Source organism: Pelobates fuscus, chromosome 13 (assembly GCF_036172605.1).
Source record: "Pelobates fuscus isolate aPelFus1 chromosome 13, aPelFus1.pri, whole genome shotgun sequence".
NCBI lineage: Eukaryota > Metazoa > Chordata > Amphibia > Anura > Pelobatidae > Pelobates > Pelobates fuscus.
The window spans coordinates 102,222,574-102,246,803 of record NC_086329.1 but is presented as its reverse complement, the minus strand read 5'-3'; the positions used below and the strand labels follow the sequence as shown (position 1 = coordinate 102,246,803).

Here is a 24,230-nt window from a genome sequence, read left to right as displayed (position 1 = left end):
CACATATAGGCCAGGTTCTAAGAATTCTAAAGCCGATGCCTTATCTCGCCAATATGAACCTGCTGCCGTATCTGAGCCGGTTTTGTCCTCTATAGTACCCAAGTGTAACATTATCGCTAACACTACTCTCAAAGTCCATTCTCCGCTACTTGATCAGATAAGGAGCTTGCAGCATCTGGCACCTAGACTGACTCCGGCTTCCAGACTTTTCGTTCCTCCTGAACTCCAATTGGAGCTCTTACAGTGTCTTCATGAGAGTAAGGTGGCTGGTCATCCGGGTGTTCGCAAGACGTATTCTTTGATCTCCAAGGATTTCTGGTGGCCTTCGTTACGGAAGGATATTAAGGATTTTATCGGAGTTTGTGAGGTCTGTACTAAGACTAAACTACCGCATTCGCTTCCTTGTGGCCTTCTACAACCTCTGGAAATTCCTGACAAACCTTGGTCCTGTGTGGCAATGGACTTTATTGTGGATTTGCCTATTTCTAAAAGGCACACTGTTATCCTCACCGTAGTCGATAGGTTTACCAAGATGGCACATTTCGTACCTTTGCCTAAACTCCCGACTTCTCCTGAATTGGCGGAGATCTTTGCTAAAGAGATTTTTCGCTTGCATGGGATTCCTTCGGAGATCACTTCTGATAGAGGCTCCCAATTTGTTTCACGTTTTTGGAGAGCCTTCTGTTCTCAATTAGGCATCAAATTGAATTTTTCGTCCGCCTATCATCCTCAGTCTAACGGAGCTGCCGAACGAACCAACCAGAAGATTGAGCAATACTTACGTTGTTTTGTTTCCGAACACCAGGACGATTGGGTCGGTTTGATTCCTTGGGCGGAGTTTGCGCACAACAATCTCGTTTGTGACTCTACGCATTCAAGCCCCTTCTTCATGAACTATGGCTTTCATCCATCTATTCTTCCCTCGGTTTCTCCTTCCCAAGGAGTGCCGTCGGTTGATGTCCATGTGGCCAATTTGAGGAAGTTGTGGGACCAGACTCGACAGATTCTTCTACACAATTCTATACTGGTTAAGAAACATGCTGACAAACGTAGAAGGGCGGCTCCGAATTTTGTTCCAGGCGATAGAGTTTGGTTGTGTACTAGGAATATTCGCCTTAAAGTTCCTTCTATGAAATTCGCTCCTCGTTATATTGGTCCCTACAGGATCTTGACTCGAATTAACCCAGTGGCGTATCGTCTAGCTCTCCCAGCTACTTTACGCATCCCGAACTCCTTTCACGTGTCATTGCTGAAACCTCTAATCTGTAACAGATTCTCCTCCACAATCGCCCCTCCGCGCCCTGTTCAGGTGGAGGGTCAGGAGGAGTATGAGGTTAACTCCATTATAGATTCTCGTGTCTCCCGGGGGAGAGTACAATATTTGGTTGACTGGAAGGGTTATGGTCCTGAGGAGAGGAGTTGGGTACCACAAGAGGATGTTCATGCTCCTCGCCTTCGCAGGGCATTTCACTCCCGCTTTCCATCTCGCCCCGGCTCCTTCCGCCCGGTGGGCGTATCTGAGAGGGGGGGTACTGTCAGGGTACCTGAGGCCTCTACCTCTGAGAGAGGTAGAGACTTAGAAGTTTATCCGTCCGGACGGCATGTCTCCTCGGCCCCTCGCGGTTCTCTCGGTCTTGCTAACGCCGGCCGCGAGGGAGTCACTTCCTTTTATAGCAGGAGGACCGGAGGTCGACGTCATGACGCCAACCCGGAACGTCCTGTCACTCAAATCTCGGGAGACGAATCAGGACTCGCCGGAGGCGTGTCTTCTCTCCCTAGCCAGGATACTTAACAGTGGCTCTCTCATTTACTCATTGCCCTGTCGTGGTTCTAGTCCGCCTAGTCACACAGTGCTTTGTTATTCTCTTGCCTTTTGGTTCTGATCCGGCTTTGGTATTTACTCTCCTGTCTTTCTGTTATCCTTGACCCGGCTTGTCTCTCGCTTACCTGTCTTCTCGTTCCCTCGACCTCGGCTTGTCTCTGACCATTCTATCGTAGTTATACGTTAAGTCCGGCCATTCTAAGGACCGGTATACGTATCAGCTACTCTTTGTACTCTGCGTGTTGGATCCCTGACCCGATCCTGACATAGGGGACTTAACACACCCAAAAAACGTACAGTGTTAGTGCAGGTAATAGAACGACAACAAGCTGACATAATTTTTCTACAGGAAACCCACTTCAGAGGAAACCAGACTCCCAAACTGAAAACTAAAATGATAGGGCACTCGTACTTTATCAACTACCATGGGGGCAAATCTAGAGGGGTGGCCATTCTGATAGCATCCTGCAGCCCCTTTACACACAGTGAATCCAAGTCAGACCCCGCAGGGATATTCCTGTTTGTTAAAGAGAAACTGAATAACACACTGGTCACACTGGCAACAATATATGCACCCAACACCAAGCAGGTATCCTTCATAAACCTATGTCTAAGGAAACGGGAGAAATTCGCAGAGGGCGTGGTGGTACTGGGGGGGACTGGAACATAGTCATAGACCACTCCACAGACAGTTCCACTACAAGTAAGGACATGCAACACCACCAACGGTCTCTCTTCCAATGGACACTACATGCCAACCAACTAGTGGACTGTTGGAGAATTTCACACCCACAAGAAAGGGACTATACATACTTCTCTCAGGTAGCACATAGCTACTCTAGACATGTTCTTCATAGGGCACAGACACCTGCAACTCCTGAAAGAAGCATCCATAGGTCAAATCACTTGGTCTGATCATGCCCCAGTATTTCTTACACTGTCCCTCATAGACTCAGGAGCACGGGCCAGCTCATGGCGTCTCAATGAGTCTCTGTTGGATGATCATAGAGTAAGGGAGGGCCTTAATGACTCCATCCCCAAATACTTCTCAGAAAACACAGACAGGGGTACTGCAGACACGTGGGTATGGGAAGCACACAAAGGCATATCACGGGGCACCCTGATCAAATGGGGAGCACGCATTAAAAAAAGAACAAATAGCAAAAATCCAGTCACTCACAAATGAAATCTCCGAAGTAGAATTAAAACATAAATCTGACTCCTCACCCGAAACATACAACACCTTAACAGCCCTCCAAATGGAACTACGCAACCTCCTTCTAGTGAAGGCTCAATTCAATTGACCAGAGGGACATACTACTCACACGGTAACAAAAGTGGGAAATACCTAGCCAGGACACTAAAAGCACAAAAAAATCATACATATCACACATTAAGATGCCAGAGGGCGTGCGCCATGATAAAACAGAAGATATAGCCAAAACATTCCGAGACTATTTTAGCAATCTATACAATTTAGGCCCACCAACAAGCTCTCGTCCCGACATAAAAACATATGTCACTTCCCACCTTCAGAAAACCCCAACCCCTCCCCAAGCCACTTTATTGGAACAACCTATCATGGCGGAGGAAATAAACAAGGCTATAACAACCCTCCCAAAGGGCAAAAGCCTGGGCCCGGATGGCTTAACAGCCAGATACTACCAATCTCTTCGGCATATCCTAGTCCCTTATTATCTAAGAGCGCTTAACAGCCTAACAACACATCCTGAATTGCCACCCCCGATGCTGCAAGCATCAATCACAATACTGCCTAAACCTGGTAAAGACTTAAGCCTATGCAGCAGCTATAGGCCCAAATCATTGATCAACCTGGACCTTAAGTTATTTGCGAAAATTCTGGCCAACCGAATTAAATCCTTCCTCACAGATTTGATACACACAGACCAAGCGGGGTTTATACCCGGACGCGAAGCAAGGGACAATACCACCCGCATCCTCAATATCATTCATGGGGCAACAGACACTAAAACCCCAACAATCCTGCTCTCGGTCGACGCTGAAAAAGCGTTCCACCGAGTGGACTGGAACTTTCTGTTCACTACGCTAGAGGCGCTAGGGATGAGCCCCAACTATATAACATGGGTGCGCACTCTGTATAGGGGACCATCAGCTACAGTGGGGGTCAATGGAATAAATTCACCCCCATTCACCATTGGCAATGGCACAAGGCAGGGGTGCCCTCTATCGCCCCTCCTATTTGTTATGGCCATGGAACCCTTCCTCACGGCAATCCGGACAAATTACTCCATAAAAGGCTACTGCGCAGGGGGAAGGGAGTCAACGGTCTCTGCTTTCGCAGATGACGTGCTTCTCACCCTCACACACCCAGAACAGTCACTAATCCATGTCAGAAAAGAAATAGACCAATTTAGTGCTTGCTCCAACTTTAAAATTAATTCCGACAAATGTGAACTAATGGGAGTAGAACTAAATACCATGAGAACCACCAAACTTCGTTATTTATACGAATATCAATGGATAGACTCTGGGCTTACTTATCTAGGCACTAAATTAACACCTACAATCAAAGGCCTATATAAAATGAACTTTGTCCCCCTACTTAATGACATAGCAGTTACATTGAAAAAATTGGATAAACCACACTTCTCACTCTTTGGAAGGATCAATATCCTCAAGATGATGATTCTGCCAAAAATCCTCTATATGTTCCAGACCCTGCCAATAGATTTAGACGGCTCCTTCTTCAACACACTGAAAAAATCCTTTCTATCCTTCGTGTGGAGCCTTAAAAAATCAAGGCTGGCATACGATGTACTCACTCGCAATAAAAAAGAAGGTGGACTAGGCCTACCCCACATCTATAAATACTATATAGCAGTCCTGTTCACTAGAATAAGGGAGTGGACAGATGAGACCCATGGGAAGGCTTGGTATGAACTCGAGCAAAGTTTCTCCTCTGTACCACTCTCCATGCTTCCATGGCAAACCTGCCATCTGCGGCAAATAGTGAAGCCCACCCATCCTTTCATCCACCACATCTTAAAGAAATACATAAAACACTGTGGAACCTATCCCCGGGCATATCGCCTTTATATCCACTTGCCCTCAACCCAGACATTCTGGGAGGGAGGGGGGTTTCAATCCTGCCGAAGCTGGTAGGGAAACCAGACCCACAACTCAAAGATATACTAACAACAGCTACAACCCCCCAAGTCATAAATCTACAGGGACCGGGTGGACGCCATTCACTCACTGTGACTCTGAGGTGCTCCCAGCTGAAGCACTTTCTGACCCACAATATAATACCACACTGGACCCCTAGGGAACTGACTCCCTTTGAAAAATTATGCACTGCTACAAATACACGCAAACGTACACTCTCACAAATTTATAAAATACTCCAAACACCACATGGGGAACAAAAAACACTCCTCTACCAGAGGAAATGGATGAAGGGACTCCACATCCACATGACACATAAAGAATGGGAATACATTTTCTCCAAACCCATGTTAGCCTCCATTAGCCTGTCCAGACGAGAGTCCTTCTACAAACGCATCACGTGTTGGTACAGAACACCAGATTTATTACATATGTTCTGGCCAACAATCAGTGATGAATGCTGGAGGTGTGGGGAAGGGGTGGGCACAATAGAACACATTTGGTGGCAATGCCCGCAGATCAAAGGGTACTGGGATGAGGTAATCGCAAAAGTCAACACCGTTTTAGAACTACCACACTCTCTAACCCCCTCCCAAGTCTTGTTGGGATGGCCACAAACATTTCTAAACAAGGGAAAACAACTCTTACTATGGCTATTACTAGGGGAAGCAAACAATCTCATACCAGTATACTGGAAATCAACCACAACCCCCACAGTGCCACAGTGGATAGCGAGGGTAGAAAATACGAGAGAAATTGAGAATCTCCACTGGTCCTCGCTGGGCAAACGCAATAGGTATCTGAACATCTGGGAACACTGGCTCCAATATTGGGAGCAGACACTGAAGCAATCATAGCCAACCTTATAACAATGTATACAAAAGAACAGTATATAAAATAACAATGTATCTAAAATAATAAATGTATAGAAGCTAACGTATCGTACTCTGTACTCCCAAACTCCTCTCCCTTCGCATTACCCGTCCACCCACTCCCCAGATCCATCTCTGAACCCCCATATATCCAACCGTTTGCCCCCTGATTTCAGGAATTCCGGACTGTACATACAGGCCGAAGACTAACCACACCGGCCAACCTTGCATGAGTCGTACACGAGATACGCTCAGACACATGAGACCGCGTAAGAGAAAACGGGAAACACTATTAACTGTATTAACTGTATTAAATGTATTAACTTTATCGACTATATTAATGCAAAAATAGGAACTGTATGTGATTCTTTGTTATACTGTGATATACCTGTTGAAATGTCAAATACTTTACAATCATACCGAATGTAAACATTATGCAACTGAAACTTGTTCCCCCTATTCGAAACTTCCCCCCACCCCCTGTTTTTTCCTTTCTGTACCCATTTTACACCTTTGAAATACCAATAAAATTGGAATTAAATTTTAAAAAAATATCCATCTGGTGACTTAAAATATAAAGCTCAAAATTCTGCCTTATATTAGTGTATATCAATGTAATTATGTCAGTAAAGATTGGGTTGAAGCTGAAAATTGCTGGATATATCTTAAAAAGCCCTGGGTCTCATATTGTACCCATATTGTACCATTTATTGTTAGCTCCAAGCCCCCCTGTACTACTAAGGGGGAAAAAAAGTGTTAATAATGCATGACTTGGGTTTAATACAGTCTCTAACTATATAATTATGCAATATTCCGCAGTATTCTGAATTCAGTCAAAGGTTTTGTTGTGACAATGTTATTGACAGTAAATATTATAGTTTAGAATTGGGCGTAGGGTTTGGTATTGGAGTTCCTTTTAGGAAAGGCTTAGGTTGATACCAGTGGCGGAACTACCGCGGTCGCAGGGGTCGCAGCTGCGACCGGGTCCTGCACTCCAGGCTCGACCACCCTGCGGACCTCTCTGACCGCGGGTCCTGCCAGCTAAGTAACGTGGCCCTGTCCCGCACGGTATAACCGTGCCAGCTAAGTAACGTGGCCCTGGCCGATGCTATGTATTTCCAGGGGGCCCAGTAAGCACTTAAACAGTCCGACAGGGCCCCCTTTGATGATGTCAGGCGCTGGGAGGAAGTGACTTCCCCAGTCACTTCCACCCAGCAACCACTGAGAGCTGCGCAGGAGGAAAGAGAGGAGGGAGTCAGAGTTGGAACGCTGACTCTCATCAGGATTAGCCACCGGACTCCAGGGAAAGGTATGTGTGTCTGTATGAATGTTTCTCTGTATGTGTGTGTGTGTGTGTATGTCTGTCTGTCTGTGTGTGTGACTGTATGTATGTGTGTGTATGTCTGTATGTATGTGTGTGTATGTCTGCCTGTGTGTATGTATGTCTGTGTGTGTATGTATGTATGTATGTATGTGTGTGTGTGTGTGTGTGTGTGTGTGTGTATTTATGTGTCAGTATGTATGTGTGTGTGTATATGTGTGTGTCTGCATGTGTATCTGTTTGCATGTGTGTAGGGAGGGGGGTACATGGGAGGGCGGTGGTAGACGTATGTGGGTGAGGTCCCAGGGCAATTTTAACACCTGGGGCCCTGTGGTTTCTAGTTAGGCCTCTGGTTGATACATGCGGGAAGAGTAAAAAAATCAACCCTTGGGCTGAAGCCCCGGTTCTTTTTGTCATCTAGCAATGCCCCTGCTTGGCACACCTACAGCCATATTGTTCTATTCTAGCTAAACTACTAATTTTGTGACTAATAGTAAACTGTTTGTTCTGTATGATATTTCTTAATATTTTCTCTGCTTTTTATCTCCCCAGTGATTATTGGAAACACCGGTAAGTTTAGCCTTTTATTATATTACATTTTAAAATTAAAGCTATATGAACATAAAATTAAACGCCTTGCCGTCAAAACCCGCCCCAGCACCCGCTCTGCCGCCCACCCTGCCATCAGCCAGCCACCTAGACTTTGCTCGTCTGTGAGAGAGCCCGCCCAGCCGACAGCCAGCCCAGCTGTCAGCCAGCCGGCCCAGCCATCAGCCAGCCCAGCAGACAGACAGCCCTGCCATCAGCCAGCCCGCCCAGCAGACAGACAGCCCTGCCATCAGCCAGCCACCCCTGCAACAGCCATTTTCTATCACTCGTGGTAGAGGAGTGATAGAGAGTGGAGCTGATAGTTAAAGCTCTGTTATTGTCATAGATAGAAAGCTCTGTTTGGTAGGGACATAGACATTTCTGCTAGGTAGGGACATAGAAAGCTCTGTTAGGTTATGGAAACAGAAAGCTCTGTCAGGGGCATTGAAAGAATCTGTCAGGGGCATGAAACTACTCTGTCAGGGGCATTGAAATTCTCTGCTAGGGACATTAAAAGGCTCTGTTAGGGACATTAAAAGGTTCTGTCAGGGGCATTGCGATTTTCTGTTTGGGACATTATAAGGCTCTGTAAGGGGCATGAAAAGGCTCTGTCAGGGGCATTGAAATTCTCTGCTAGGGACATTGAAGGGCTCTGTAAGGGACATTAAAAGGCTCTGTCAGGAGCATTGAAAGACTCTGTCAGGGGCATTAAAATGCTTTTTGAGGGGCATTGAAAGACTCTGTCAGGGGCATTTAAATTCTTTGCTAGGGTCATTAAAAGGCTTTGTCAAGGGCATTGAAAGACTCTTTCAATGGCATTGGAAGACTCTATCAGGGGCATTGGAATTCTCTGCTAGGGACATTAAAAGGCTCTGTCAGGGGCCTTGAAAGACTCTATCAGGGGCATTGTGATTCTCTGTTAGGGACATTAAAAGGCTCTGTCGGGGACATTGAAATTCTCTGCTAGGGACAATAAAGGCTCTGTAAGGGACATTAAAAGGCTCTGTCAGAGGCATTGAAAGCCTGTCAGGGGCATTCAAATTCTATGCTAGGGACATTAAAAGGCTCTGTCAGGGGCATTGCAATTCTCTGTTAGGGACATTGAAGGGCTCTGTAAGGGACATTATAAGGCTCTGTCAGGAGCATTGAAAGACTCTGTCAGGGGCATTAAAATGCTTTTTGAGGGGCATTGAAAGACTCTGTCAGGGGCATTTAAATTCTTTGCTAGGGACATTAAAAGGCTTTGTCAAGGGCATTGAAAGACTCTTTCAATGGCATTGGAAGACTCTATCAGGGGCATTGGAAGACTCTATCAGGGGCATTGGAATTCTCTGCTAGGGACTTTAAAAGGCTCTGTCAGGGGCCTTGAAAGACTCTATCAGGGGCATTGTGATTCTCTGTTAGGGACATTCAAAGGCTCTGTAAGGGACATTAAATGCCTCTGTCAGGGACATTGAGATTCTCTGCTAGGGACAATAAAGGCTCTGTAAGGGACATTAAAAGGCTTTGTCAGAGGCATTGAAAGCCTTTCAGGGGCATTCAAATCCTCTGCTAGGGACATTAAAAGGCTCTGTAAGGGACATTAAAAGGCTTTGTCAGGGGCATTGCGATTCTCTGTTAGGGACATTAAAAGGCTCTGTAAGTTACATCAAAAAAGGCTCTGTCAGGGACATTAAAAGGCTCTGTCAGAGGCATTGAAAGCCTGTCAGGGGCATTCAAATTCTCTGCTAGGGACATTAAAAGGCTCTGTCAGGGACATTGAAAGACTATCAGGGGCATTGAAATTTTCTGCTAGGGACATTAAAAGGCTCTGTAAGGGATATTAAAAGGCTCTCTCAGGGGCATTGCGATTCTCTGTTAGGGACATTAACAGGCTCTGTAAGGGATATTAGAAGGCTCTCTCAGGGGCATTGTGATTCTCTGTTAGGGACATTAAAAGGCTCTGTAAGGGACATTAAAAGGCTCTGTCAGGAGCATTGAAAGACTCTGTCAGGGGTATTGAATGACTCTGTGAGGGGCAAAAAAAATGTTAACTGTATTTTTTTAAGTGTTCAAATCTTTTTGCTCCAAGTCTAACTCAAAATTCCTGCTTAAGTTCAGTTCTTTCTAAGAGCGATATCCTCTTCAGTCAGGTTGTGAGATCTGTATTTTTCAAAGTGTTTTGTTTTGTTTTTACCAATAAACAACCATGAATTTGGAAAGCTGGTTAAAGCGGGGAACTCTTCAGAGAAAAAGTATTACAACTTCTACCTGTTTGGCACTTATAGAAACTGAGAAAGAAGATACAACTAAATATCCAGAAAACATGCCCGAAATAGTTGTATCTTCTGTTCCTCAAATAGCAGAGACACGTGACTAGTCAAAAAAAAGAAAAATACACAATGCTAGCCAATCTTCTTCTCAAACAAGGAAAATATGATGATAGCTACTGGATTGCCAGAAATGAAGATTGCCCTGAAGCACAATGCGTACTTTGCAATAAAATATTGCCAAACAGTTCATTAGCACCTGCTAAATTACGTCGTCATTTTGAGCAAAACCACGCAGAGTACAAAGATAAAGACATTGACTTTTTTTTTTTTTTTTTCAATTTGACAATTTTTATTTTGTCAGAAATCATAACTGGGGGTAAGACGTTGACTTTTTTAAGCGAAAGCTAGAGGAGAATCAGAAGAGTAAACAATTTATGAGCAAAAAAATGTCAACATGCTAATGAAAGAGCCACAGAGGCTTCTTACAGAGTGAGTTACCACATAGCACTTGCAGGAGAAGCACACACAATTGGGGAATCACTAATAAAACCATGTGCAAAATAAATAGTGCCATGTATTTTAAGGGAGAAGTGGAGTAAACAAAATTGAAACTGTGTCACTTTCCGACAACACAGTTTAGCGCCGTATTCATTATCTTGCTAATGACATCCATACTGAACGAATTTCTCAACTGCATCAATGTGATGGGAACTCACTGCAGTTAAACGAGTCCACAGATGTTGCAGGACTTTCAGTTTTGTTGGGTTTTGTTAGATATAATTCTGACAAACAGATTGAAGAAGACTTGCTTCTGTGTAAAACTTTGAAAACTCTTACCACTGGTGAGAAGATCTTTAACTGTATCCAGAAGTTCATGAACACACAGTATAAATCGGGTCAAATGTGTAGATGTGTGCGGTGATGGTGCCAAAGCAATGGTTGGGAAAGTGGCCGGCCGCTGTGACACGAATAAGATATTTAGCAAAAAACTGCACCAGTTCTCACTGTGTTCTTCACAGACATGCACTGGTAGCTAAAAATATTTTAATCCCACTTAAAACAGTGCTAGACAAATCGGTCTGGATAATTAATTTTAACAAAAGTCGACCATTACAGTCACGACTATTTAAAATTATTTGTGACGATATGGGTAGTCACCGCTCTGCTCTGCTTTTGCATTCAGAAGTCCGTTGGCTATCACGAGGTAAAGTCTTTGTTAGAATGTTTGAATTGCGTCAAGAGATGTTTGCATATTTCCAGGATCTTAAATTTGGATTATCTGATCAATTAACAAACACTCTGTGGTTATCCAAATTAGCATATCTTGCAGACATATTCACAAAATTAAATGACGTACGTTTATCACTCCAAGGAAAAAACACTAATATTTTTTAATGCAAAATATATCTCGTAAGCTGCAGTTTTGGACCTCATCTGTTGAGCAAAATAATTTGAACTCTTTGCCAACACTTAAGGATTTTCTTGAAGAATCAGAAATTGAACTTTAAGATGAAATTCACAATGAAATTGTAGATCATCGTCACCATTTAATCACATCTATTAATCAGTATTTTCCATTCTTGAATGAAAACAATAATGACTGGGTTCGAAATCCATTCATAAAAGACAAGCCAGCCAATTTTTCTGATGTAGATTTTGAGACTCGGATCGATATAACTTTTTTTTTTTTTTTTCAATTTGATATTTTTTATTTTCATAAAGACAAGAAAAATGGGGTACATAAGTGAAAGGGAAGCCTCATTTGAACATAATGGGGTTGTACAATCTTTGATATACATTTCATGACAAATGATTTAAGCAGGGGGGTACACATCTTTTACACACCTATCACCTCTACACTTTTTCTACGTTGTCATTGTGGTGTTGCTGTGGGTAGTGTGTATGGAAGGAGCTCCCCATGGTCGGGGTGTCCACTCACTTCTACGTGTGGAGGTAGCATCATGAACCCTGTGGGGTCGATATGGTTTAAGATCCCCTGTCTCCGGGGGGGGGGAAGTGTCATAGTTGGTCAGGGTGATAACGCTATGTTGTGTTATGACTTCAGGGAAGGGGGGGGGGACATGAGGGGTGAGGAGGCTTTAGTGAACTGGTGGGGAGGGTGGGAGGGAAGTGGAGGGGGTTTTAGCGTTGGTACCGGGCTGCGGCTGTAGGTGGGTCCTAAAGTCATGACTCCTATGGTTTGGGTTAATCAGGTAAGGTGTGTTGGGAGATTGGTGCTGGATTGTAGGGTGTTTCCCCTTTTGCGGCTTTAGGTGAGCTCACCTGTGGGCCAAGGAAGGTCTGCGTTGGTGTGCGTGAATTGTTGGCTTTAGTTTCGCCACATCATGGCGGCGTGGGGGCTTAATTTCCCTATTTTCGCTTGGTTCCACATGGTGAGTTCGTACTCCAGTACTGATTTCACTTCTGTTTCAATTTCTCGGACGGAGGGCAAGTCCATTGTCTTCCATTTCCTAGCTATTAATATGGATACTGTGCCGAGGTACATCATTTTCTTGATCAGTTTCGGAGCTTCATCTGGTAACAATCGGAGTAGTATAGTTTTAGGGTCAAGTGCTAGTCGGAAATTTGTGACTTTTCCAATAAGTAGGACTGTATCTTTCCATAGGTCTTGAACTCTGTCGCATGTATACCACATATGTAGCATAGTTCCTTTGGTGGTGTGGCACCGCCAGCATAAGTCCGACGAGGAGGGAAATATGGTGTGTAGTCGGGTCGGTAGCATGTACCACCTGTATATAATTTTCCTAGATGCTTCGAGGTGTGCTGTACTCTATGTCAGCCCTTCATGAGAGGCGCAAATCTTTTCCCAGTCCTTCGGGGATATTGTGACTTGTAGGTCTGTCTGCCAATCTTGCATGAACTTCCATGTGGTGTTGTTGTCCGGGTTAGCAAGGTAGTTATAGCAGGTAGAGACCGATTTCTTCGGGGGGGCAGTGAAAGGCATTGTGCTTCAAATTTCGTAATGGATGTTTGCAGTGAGTGTTTCAAAGCTGTGATTTTGTTGTTGATTATTAGCGCTTTGAGTTGTAAGTATGCGAACGTGTAGTTCGGGGGTAAGGCAAATTCTTTTTGTAGGTCTGAGAACGTTTTGAGACCGTTTTTGGTGCATAGCTGATATATATGTGTGATTCTTTTTTCTTCCCATTTCTGATGCGGGAATGTGCCATTGAAGTGGTGTAGGTTTCGAATCGGAGCTGCTAGGGCCCATGGGTGTGCTGAGCACAGTAGATCCCTGTGGGTGTCCCAGGTTTTAAGGAGGCATTCGGTGGAGAGGATCGATATAACTTTTGACAGTCAACTAAGCCAAAAATGTAAAGAAGTTTCTCTTATTGTTTTTTGGGGTTATTTACGCGAAGAATAACCAGAATTGTCCAAGTGGACAATCAAAGATCTGTTTTGCCATTCGCCAACACATACTTATGTGAAACTGGATTCTCGCTTTACTCTGCAACAAAAACAAAGTATCAAAATCGACTTGACGCAACTACAGACATGCGAATACAATTATCAACAATTAAACCAGAGATAAAAAGAATTTGCTATCAAAAGAGAACATTACACTCTGCTCATTGAAAGGTTTGCTCTGCGCTACTCTACGACACACATTTTTTGTTGGGGTTCCAAAGTTTTGCTATACCATGTCAAAGGGTTCCAAGGGACAAATTAGTTGGGAAACCCTGGTCATTTAAAGGGACAATGTAGACAATGTAACTGTAACAATTTCATCCCATTGAAGTGATTATAGTATCTGGAGTCCCCTGACGCTGTCCTTCCATGAGGCGTTAAACTGCTTTCAATGTTTTAATGGCAAATGAAAATCCCCTAAAGTCCATCTTCCCTGTACTGCTTGGGGTAAAGAGGAAGCATTCGTTTGAACAGAAATAGGCAGCTGTAATTGGAAATTTAATAACCGTAATGAGTTGAAATGGTCATAGTGCCTTTAAGTACTCAAAAAAATTCCCTTTATATAGAGAAACTAAACATGAAATGTATCAAAGCAAGGCTCTTAGAGGTTCACATGTGATTTCTAAGAGAGGAAGAATTATACCTCACAGTTTCAAAGAACCACTACATGTAACAAGTAATTGTAACCACCAGCTATATCCTGTCCACACAATTTCCACTTCCTTTTAAACCTCACACTTTAGACCTCTTCACAAAAAAGATCACCTATATTCTACATAAACTCTTACAAGCGGTATAATAAGATGAAATTATGCAATTTAATGAAAATAGAATTAATCAAATATATGTACATATAGTTTATCTGCTGTAGGGTATTTTCGAGAGCAAACTTTATTGTTCCTGTTTTCCATATATTTTCTTCACCTGTAATCATTGTTTCTTAGTTACAAATTTGCTCCTTGCTTCAGATGTAGGGTGATTCTGGGCAAAGCAAATGGAGGCAACTCCATTTCACCAACGATACGAGAGAATCTGCTATAATACCCAGAATCCCCTGTGCGAATCTAGATGTTCCTCATATAGACTGTGTTCAACCTAAAACATTTCATAAGATTGCAAAACTGCCAAATTAATTAATCTGTAAAACATGTTGTTTCTAGAAGGTGCTGTCAGACCTGTGGTCTCATTTAATCCAAACTGGGGAAAAATATTCACAGGCGAAACTCTCAGTCTCACTTGTAACGTGGATTCAGTGGGACGGGAAGTCCAGGAATATATCTGGTACAAAGATGACAAGCTTCTAACCACGAGGTCAAAGCAGTTTATAATAAAAAATGCCGAGACACACGACAGTGCCAACTACCGGTGCCAGACCGCAACAAGTGACAGAAGTGATGCTGTAAAGTTGGACGTTAGTTATGGTAAGTTAACCAGTCAACACAATCAATGTCAATATTTTGCCACGTTTTTTAAGCTGTTTTTCTGTTCCTAACTTGAAGCATCACTATCCTTATGTTCATGTAAGGTGGCTCTTTGCATTAAAGGGAAACTATAATGACCACCTCCCCACACACAGTACAAAAGGGGTTAAAAACCTGGTTCCCACACCCGGCTTGGAAGACCTAATGCGCATGCGCCACAATGGCCTCGCTCGCATTAGGATTTCCCTATAGGAAAGCATTATTCTATGCTTTCCTATGGGTATTCTGGTGACCCTGAGAGTCCTAATGCATAGCGAGAGGATGCCCAATGTCACTTAGGTAACCAAAAGTCGCCTAACAAATCGGAAGTCCCTCTAGTGGCTGTCTTTTAGACAGCCAGTAGAGGAGGAGTTAACCCATAAAGGTAATTATTGTAGTTTATAAAAAAAAAACTGCAATAATTACCTTTCCAGGATTACAGGTGCTGGGTCACTGCACCCAGACCAATTCATTGAGCTAAAGTTGTCTGGGTGCCTTTAGTGTCCCTTTAAAGGAACAATCTATGTGTAATGCTGGAATGTTTAAATATATATTTCGATTATTAGAACTCCCAGTGGCAACAAAAAAAGGTTAACTTACCTCTTTTCCAGCAGACTTGTGTAAAATTTCATTTTGATCCGCTCTTTAAAATCCAATTCTTTTAATCCATGATCCAAGATTTGCTTGTGGAGTTTTATTAATTGAATAAATACAGGACAAATTGATTAGTTTGGATGTGGATTAAGAGAAATTTAATTGAGATGAACTTGGCCACAAACAAATTTTTGAATAAATCTATAATGCAGCAGTGAGATGATCTGTTCCACATCTTGGAGATACTCCGTACCTACTCACTATTTAGCAGTTGTCCATTTCTTTTCAAAATCACCAGATAGAAAATGCTGTTGGCCAAAAGTAACAGATTGAAAAGTAACAGGTGATTGTAAAATAGTGAGATTTAGGTGAGATAATTGATAATCTCACCAAAGAAGCATAAAGATGGCTGCTCTGAAGGAGGGTGCGGGGGATGGGGTTAAAGGTAGAAAGGTAGATAAGAAACTCCTTGAAAATAAATCCATATACATAAATTACAAAAATGAATGAGATGGTATAGGTATACCATAACATAAATAGAAATATATAGAAATTACAAACGTTTATAACAGTGTTGCTTTAACTATGGAGCCCATAGCTAAGTCTAGCTCATGTTTCATGAGTCCTCCAGGCTCACACATTCAGGTTTAATCATTAAAGTTAAAATGTGATGGACTCCAAGTAAAATCAAAGAGAATTTCAAATTTAAGGCAAAATAGTTGAACTGGGAAAATACTATAAAATAATTTTCAATTCACGTTTAACAACCCTGAAGGCATTTCTCCATCATTGACAAATCGAACATGCTGATTGCCCCATTAAGTTACTGACCGATATAGATCTTGAGGACAGAAATTAGACCTGAATAGAAACCATTCTTTGACACTAGATTCTTTTATAGTTACACACTGGGGCTGTTGGCCCCCTTTTACCCCACTCTTACAACACCGATGCTCGCCCTTAAAACCTAACAAGTCACAACTTTTTTTTCAGACTGGATCATCCTGCAAGTGCCGCACTATGTTTGTGAAGGAGATGATGTTACTCTGAGATGTCATAATATTCAAGGACACAACGCAAATAGGACAATATTCTACAACTCGGATAATAATGTTATACAGGACTCAGAAAGTGATTTGGTTTCACTTAAAAATGTCCGTTTGAGCATGTCTGGAGCATACCGATGTACTAAAGAATTATCAGGTGGAAAATATTCCACTGAAGCCATGCTGTCTGTCAGAGGTGAGATATAGTGAGTTTCTTATCAATTTTTATACAAGCTATAAAATGGGCACCATTTAGGTAAAGGGCAGGTGGATGCTGGGATGTAGTTTATTATATGGCCCTCTAAGCACCAAAACATCTTCAGCCTAATTAAGCAGTTTTGGTGTATATATCATACCCTGCAGTATTATTGCTCAATTCTCTGTAGTAGTTGAATCACTTTTGTTTTTGTTTACGCAACCCTAGCCTCTGGTTGTGACTGACACAACCTGCATGGTTTCATTTTCAATCAGATCTTACAGCACGGTCTGTTTACTTTGGAAGTTTGTATCTCCTGCTCTGTAAATTGAACTTTTTTAACAAAAGAGACTGCTGAAGTCTCTGCAGGTAATTAACAGAACAGGAGAAACTCAACTTGTCCAAAACAGAACTTCTGGTCTTTCCTCCCTCAAGTGTTGCTATTCCCGTGGGTCTGTCTCCCTCCAAGTCAATGGCGCCACCATCACCTCTACCTCGCAGGCTCGCTGCCTAGGTGTTCTCTTTGACTCCGACCTCTTCTTCACCCGTCATGTCCAGTCGATCGCCAAATCCTGCCCCTTCCATTTCAAAAACATAGCTCGCATCCTCCCATATTTAACACCAGACGCGACTAAGGTGCTGGTCCATGCCGTTGTTCTTTCTCACCTTGACTACTGCAATCCCCTTCTCAGTGGTCTTACATGTTCCCAGATTGCACCGTTGCAATCTATAATGAATGCGGCAGCGAGGCTCATTTTCCTGTCCGCCCTCACCTCCCACGCCTCCCCCATCTGTAAGTCCATACATTGGCTTCCAGTTAGATAAAGGGCTCAATTTAAGATTCTGGTGCTTGCTTACAAATCCCTACATAATGCTGCTCCAACCTACCTATCCTCCCTAGTACACAAATATGTCCAGTTGAGGCCCCTGCGCTCTGCCAAAGACCTACGTCTATCCTCTGTCCCTCGGCCCTGGCTCAGCTCCGCCCACGCGCCTCCGGCAATAGCCGCACTTGCATTAGGATCTCCCCATCAGGAGGCATTCATAAGAAAGTATTCCATGAGGACGTCCAGCATCGTTTAGGCAACCAAAAGTCGTCTATGAACCCGGAAGTCCCTCTAGTTGCTGTCTGGTAGACAACCACTAGAGGAGGACATAACCATAGCAGGTAATTATTGCAGTTTATAAAAACTGCAATAATTACATGCTCAAGGTTAAGGGTGATGGGAGTTGGCACTCAGACCACTTTAATGAGATGAAGTTGTCTGGGTGCCTACAGTGTCCCTTTAACCACTACTTTACACAATCTTGAAACATCTTGCATTTCACTAACCAATAACCTCTACACTACTCTAACACATTCAGCAGAACATGCAGCTCCAGTCATTGTACTTTTATGAATGGCGCTATAGATGTGACCTGTTAGAGGATGTGGAGACTTGTATTATGTACGCCTGCCACATGGGCACACACCAAAATGTATGAGAGCACAAGATATTATCTGGTTTGTACTGTGACACCTATGAGTGAGTGGTCTTATAGCTGCAGTAAAAGAGGATGTTCTAGCATCATAACCCAAGGAGCATGCATCATGACAAGGCTTTGGGAAGTCCCTTTAATAAAGGTTGAATTTCTAGATCCCCCTTAAAGATAAAATATAATCAAGAGTCGGGTTTTAAAGGAACACATGTATTCATAACACTATATTGATACCCTACCTATTTCAGAGTCCCCCTGGCCCTTTAGGGTTTGAAAGGTTAGGTTTTTTTACCCTTCTTCCCTCACCATGCTGGTCTTGTCAAAGCCAAACCTCCAATATTCAGCGGAAAGGACCTTGTTACACCCACTGACCCCACGATCGATGATCTCAGTCAAAAGCTTAACCATAGGGATGCATTCGGAAGATATTGCACATGCAGGGCAAATCTCAACAAAAATATATAGAAACAGTACAAGCACAAACCCTATCTTACCTAATGTCTATTAAAATAATAAAAAAGTCAAAGATGCCACTCTGAGGAAAAGATCCAAAACATAAATCAAATGTAACCAAAACAGTTTGGGGAGGAAGGATGACTAATTTTGGAGCATAAGAAGTTGTGATAAAAGATCTGAACCCTTGAAAATCAAATGGGTTATTTTTAATTCACAGAACACAATTAACAAAATATAACCCATGTTCCTTTGTATTGTATTCATTGACAGACCTGTTCTCTCAACCACAAATATTGGTGAACCCATATGCACCGAAAGAAGGTGCTAATGTGACCCTCATGTGTGACACAAGTGTCAGCATGCTCAGAACATCTACAGAACTACAGTTTGCATTCTACAGAAATGGGCAAAATGTACAAGAATTTGGTTTATCCAATAAATACCAGATTTATTCAGCTCAGGCTGGGAATTCCGAAGACTTTACCTGTGAAGTAAAGACCTCAACCAGCAACGTAAAGAAGATAAGCCGCGTGACGCGTTTCCAGATATTGGGTAATTTAACAACGATAACTGTGTAATAATAAATGAACCATAACTTCTAAATCAATCTGAGAATCCAGATTTTCAACTATAGCAGCTGTTGTTATCCACATATTGAGATCCTGTGACCATTAGGATGTCTTCTGGTGACCAGGGTAACTAGAAAGCAAATACATCTACTAGTACGATCGTGCACACAAGTCAAGAACCTGACTAAATAGATAGATTGTGCAAACCAGTGGATAACCCCTGCCTCTAGTGGTCAAAAGAGCAAAATCACACATATAACCTCGAGAGCACACACTTAATTGTAAGACATGTATCCTCATTCCTCATTACCAAACAAAAAGTTCAAATGAAAAGTAATGAAAAATATCTCAAATACATTAAAGATGGTGAGTACACTTTAAAAAAAACAACAAAAAAACGTATCTTTATCATATATCGATACGGTTATATTTTGTGAATTGTGCCCATTATATACTCACTCACTCTTCATCGTTCATGTATTTTAGATATTTTTAATTTCTGTACATTTGAAAATGTGTTCTAGTAATATGGAAAAAAACATGTATTTTGTACAATTACTTGAGTCTGCTGTTTTGATAATACTTATAACTTGGAAATTGGGAGGATACAGCTGGGCTAAATTAGCAAGAAGCAATAATGAAAAGCAAGAATAATATTAAAGAGGAAAACTGCCTCACACACTTAAAAATTCTCTGTAGTCACCTACACCACTTCTTGAAATAGTCATGGTACAGTGGTATTATTATTTTAACTCTGTAATGCAAAACATCGCAGTTCTTGTAGAAATCGCAATGTTTACATAATAGGGTTAAATTCACCTTTAGTAGCTGTCTTCATGATAACCACTAGAGGTGCTTCCTTCTCCAAATCTAGTAAAACCTGGTTTGGTAATCAAATACAACTGAAAGCAGCATTTGATTGGAGGAGCATTGCGTTTCTCTGTGATGCACTCTCCAATCCAATGCTTCTCTATGAGAAACATTAGATTGAATGAGATTTCGGGTGATGTCAGAATCCTTGCTGACATCACCAAAGGTGGAGCTGGAGACTGCAGCTGAGGAGTCATGGCTCTGGAAAACAGGTGAGTAATATTTATTTTACTTATTTGGACAGAAGGAAACCTATAGTCCCAAAATAATGATTGATAATGTAAGGTCGATAGTTTCCCTTCAAGGGGAAAAGCCATGGTGCGGTGCATAGGAATAAGAAAAAGTTGTAAATCTCATCAATACCAAATTAGAGTAACTGCGAACACATTCAAACATTGTTAGAGGTAAGTCCATGGATGGACAATGAGGTCTGTGAAACACATGGGTCTTGATTTCATTATTTTGGATAAGGTTTACAAATAATCACAATATGTTAGAAACACATTTCAGATTATGAATGTACAGAAGTCACCATTAAAGTATATAAGGATTTTTGTAGATATATAATTTGGAACATTTTTCTAATAGATTGTGTGTTTGCAAGATTTGTAAAACAAAATAATTAAAATCGAGGCTATGATCGCTTAATGCAATTTATTATATGGCGCAAGATTGGTTTTATCCACTAGATGGTGATCATTCACAGCTGCAACCATGTTAAAAGGACACTATAGTCACCAGAACAACTACAGCTTAATGCAGTTGTTTTGGTGAGTATAATCGCTTCCTTCAGGCATTTTCATGTAAACACTATCTTTTCAGAGAAAAGGCAGTGTTTACATTGCCCCTAGGGCCACCTCCAAGTGACCACTCCTTAGATTGCCACTGGAGGGATTTCCTGGCTCAGGGTTGCACAGTAAGCAGCCCTGCCGTTCAGAGTCCCCACGCTCTGCATGGAGACACTGAATTTTCCTCATAGAAATGCATCGATTCAATGCATCTCCATGAGAAAGCATTGTATTGGCTAAGAATCGGAAGTTTTGAAGCCACAAAGGGGGCGGGGCCAGCGCCCGCGGACCCGTGGAGAGCTGAAAATAAGGTTAGTTTTAGCCACCTAAATGGTGGGTTTTCACTATAGGGTCAGGGATACATGTTTGTGTTCCTGACGCTATAGTGATTCTTTAAGCAGACAGCCTCCATTGCACATGATGCTGATTAGAAAATATGCATCCTGGGAATAATATACTAGTATAGGAATCATGCACACTCAAGTACCCCAAAAAATACTTACATTTTATTTTATTTGCCAAAAATTTAAGAAAAAGTCAGAATATACATATACCTCAAGGGGAAAAGCCTGTCATAAGTTTAACAAACAAAATCTAAAGAAAATATTGGAGGAATCTCACAAAAATTAAATAAAAAAATTAAAAAAGCTAAAGAGACAGACTTTCGTTATAAAAACCATATCACAAGATCTAAAGAAATATGTCTTAGGCGTTGGTTTGCAACACTGTTATATCTCTATTTCTGAAGATCTTGAGATGGGGTTTTTATAAGGGAAGTCTGTCCCTTTCATTTTCTATTTTATTTATTTTTTTTTGAGAGGGGGGGAGCTTCCTCTGATATATACTTTTACATTTATTTTTATTTTTTTGTTAAACTGACATGGTTTTCCTTTCAGAGTATTCATATATCCCGACATTTCCTATTTTTTTTTTGATAAATAAAGTAAAATGGAAGCATTTATCTTGTTTGTACTTGAGTGTGCATGGTTTCTTTACTATTATATTGTTTATGTTTAATTTGGGGTTCTAGGACTTCCTCCGAACCAGATGCCCCTCTCTGGGTGAGTGCCAGAGCTATACAAATTTTTTTTCCTGTGTTCAGCCTGGGCATAAGTCACAGGTGCTGCTCTGAAAAATATAACATTAAAATCATATAAATATATTAAGGTTTAATCTCTTTCACTATTTGCAGAAAAGAGTAGGGAATTAAAAATTGATAGTATGATATTCCTAGCACAGTATTTAAAAATAAAATACCACGACATGTCTCACTTATGATAGATTAGAAAACAAAAGATAAATGAAAATGTGTAAATACTATTTTTATAGGAATTTGTGCCTAACATTCCACTGTTAAACACATTATGCTCAGTACTATTGCCTTGATAAAACCCGGCATGTGTATGTAGAGAACACTGTGCTGGATTAGAGGCGGCATCTGTATGTAGAGAACACTGTGCTGGATTAGAGGAGATGAAAGTTGAAATTGCTAAGTGTAACTTTATATTGCTAAATCATATATATGTAGGGGTTGATGTCAATGGACTGTAAGACGTATTTGCAACAAGGTAACTTCTTTCTAGTCCATAAAACTAACATACAATGAATGTTCCTCTTCTAGAACTGTTCTCATTCCCTCAAACTAAAGCAAGCCCTCAGGATGTGACAGAAGGTGCGGAGATGACCTTGACATGTGACACAATCCCTCAAGATGTCATAGACCTGAAGTTTGCTTTCTACAGAGATGAAGAGATGGTGCAGGGGTTCAATTCATCCAATAAGTTCCAGGTTCAGTCAGCTCAGCTGGAGAACTCGGGAAATTATACCTGTGAGGTCAGAGCATCAAACTACAATGTAAAGAAGAGAAGCCGCATGTTACATATCCAGGTACAAGGTGAGTGGGGAACACTGACCCATGAGGAACCTCTCTTCCACTAAATGTACTGTGGATAGGTTGTAATAAATCTACATAGAATGAAACTTCAAGAGGGCCCCGTATAGATAGGTGGAGGGAACATGCCGTGCTCTAAAAAATGAGAGCTGGAAGTTTTCTGCCGTGAGCTACCCAACTATGTAGGGCTTAGCTCATTGACTGAGTGCTCAGTTGACGCTCCCAGTCAATGAGAAGTACCTGCACATCAACAAAATACCTATTAGAAATCAAAAAAACGTTATTGATTGGATACTGACGGTAGATTGTAACAACTTTATTCAAAATCCTTTCATTTGGATTTTTTTTCCTTTCTAGAGTTGTTTTCTTACCCAAAGATTAAACTGATTTATGATCTGCTGGTGGAAGGGGGTAACTTGACCCTGTCTTGCGACTCAAATTCGACTCTGCTTGGAAATACTACGGAATTACTGTTTGCATTCTACAGAAATGAACAGAATGTGCAAGAATTCGGTTTATCCAATAAATATGAGGTTGAGTCAGCTCAGGTGGCGGACTCTGGAGTTTATAACTGTAAAGTCATAACTGCAAATAACAAAGTGATGAAGATAAGTAAAGGACTAAACGTTCAGATACAAGGTGAGCCCAGTGCACATCACCAACAAAAATTTAATATGTGGATATATTGACCTCGATTTTATCCAAAAATATTAAATCACTAGATAAATGTATCCAAAAATATTAAATCACTTGAAAAATGTATCCAAAAATATTGAGTTAAAGCCATTGTAAGAGAAACATGCTGCTCTAGCAAAGAATACATTGCACGTTGGTGGCAAGTGGGTGGGGCTTTGAGCGGAGAAAGTGGAGAGTGGGTGGAGAATAATAAGATCAAGGATGGCAGTTTAGGTGGATGATAGGGTGGGCGAAGATATGGACATGATATCATCTGGAATTCATAAATTACATTTTCAATGGGCCCAGATTATATCTCATTACCCCATGCTTTATGCTATTCCTACCACAATTTGTAAGTAATTGGAAATGTAAAAATTAGAGAAAAATATAATAATAATAAAAAAAGGTTTGTGCTTTTCTCATTCATTGATTGAATCCGTAATAGATTGTATTTAATGATTCTAAATTCTTTCTTTCCAAGGTACCATTAATTATACGTCGAACAACATAATAAGGATGACACTGTCCGCATGTATATTGATCATCACGTTGTGTATTTTCTTACATCACATGAAGAATGATGTTATGAAGACGTATGACGATTGAGTTCTGCAGGAAATGTCCACTTTAAACTGTCCGCAGTTGTACATTTAAGTAAAATTTTCACAATATTGGTTGACAAAAAGACACCACCTCTACAACCTCTCATTTTCATTTTTGCTCCATATAAGCAAACAATTATTTGAAACAATTTCCAGTTGTGCAAAAATGGGAA

General features: G+C 41.5%; 1 protein-coding gene across 1 annotated transcript; it reads left to right on the top strand.

Moving 5' to 3' along the window:
• Positions 1-14,534: 14,534 nt before the first annotated feature.
• LOC134582817 (high affinity immunoglobulin gamma Fc receptor I-like) lies at positions 14,535-24,223 on the top strand. The gene is made up of 6 exons (XM_063439483.1): positions 14,535-14,849; positions 16,476-16,724; positions 18,930-19,211; positions 22,508-22,780; positions 23,135-23,416; positions 23,937-24,223. Exons 1-6 carry the CDS (start codon positions 14,576-14,578, stop codon positions 24,059-24,061), a joined length of 1,485 nt encoding a protein of 494 aa, XP_063295553.1. The 5' UTR covers positions 14,535-14,575; the 3' UTR covers positions 24,062-24,223.
• The last annotated feature ends 7 nt before the right edge of the window (positions 24,224-24,230 follow it).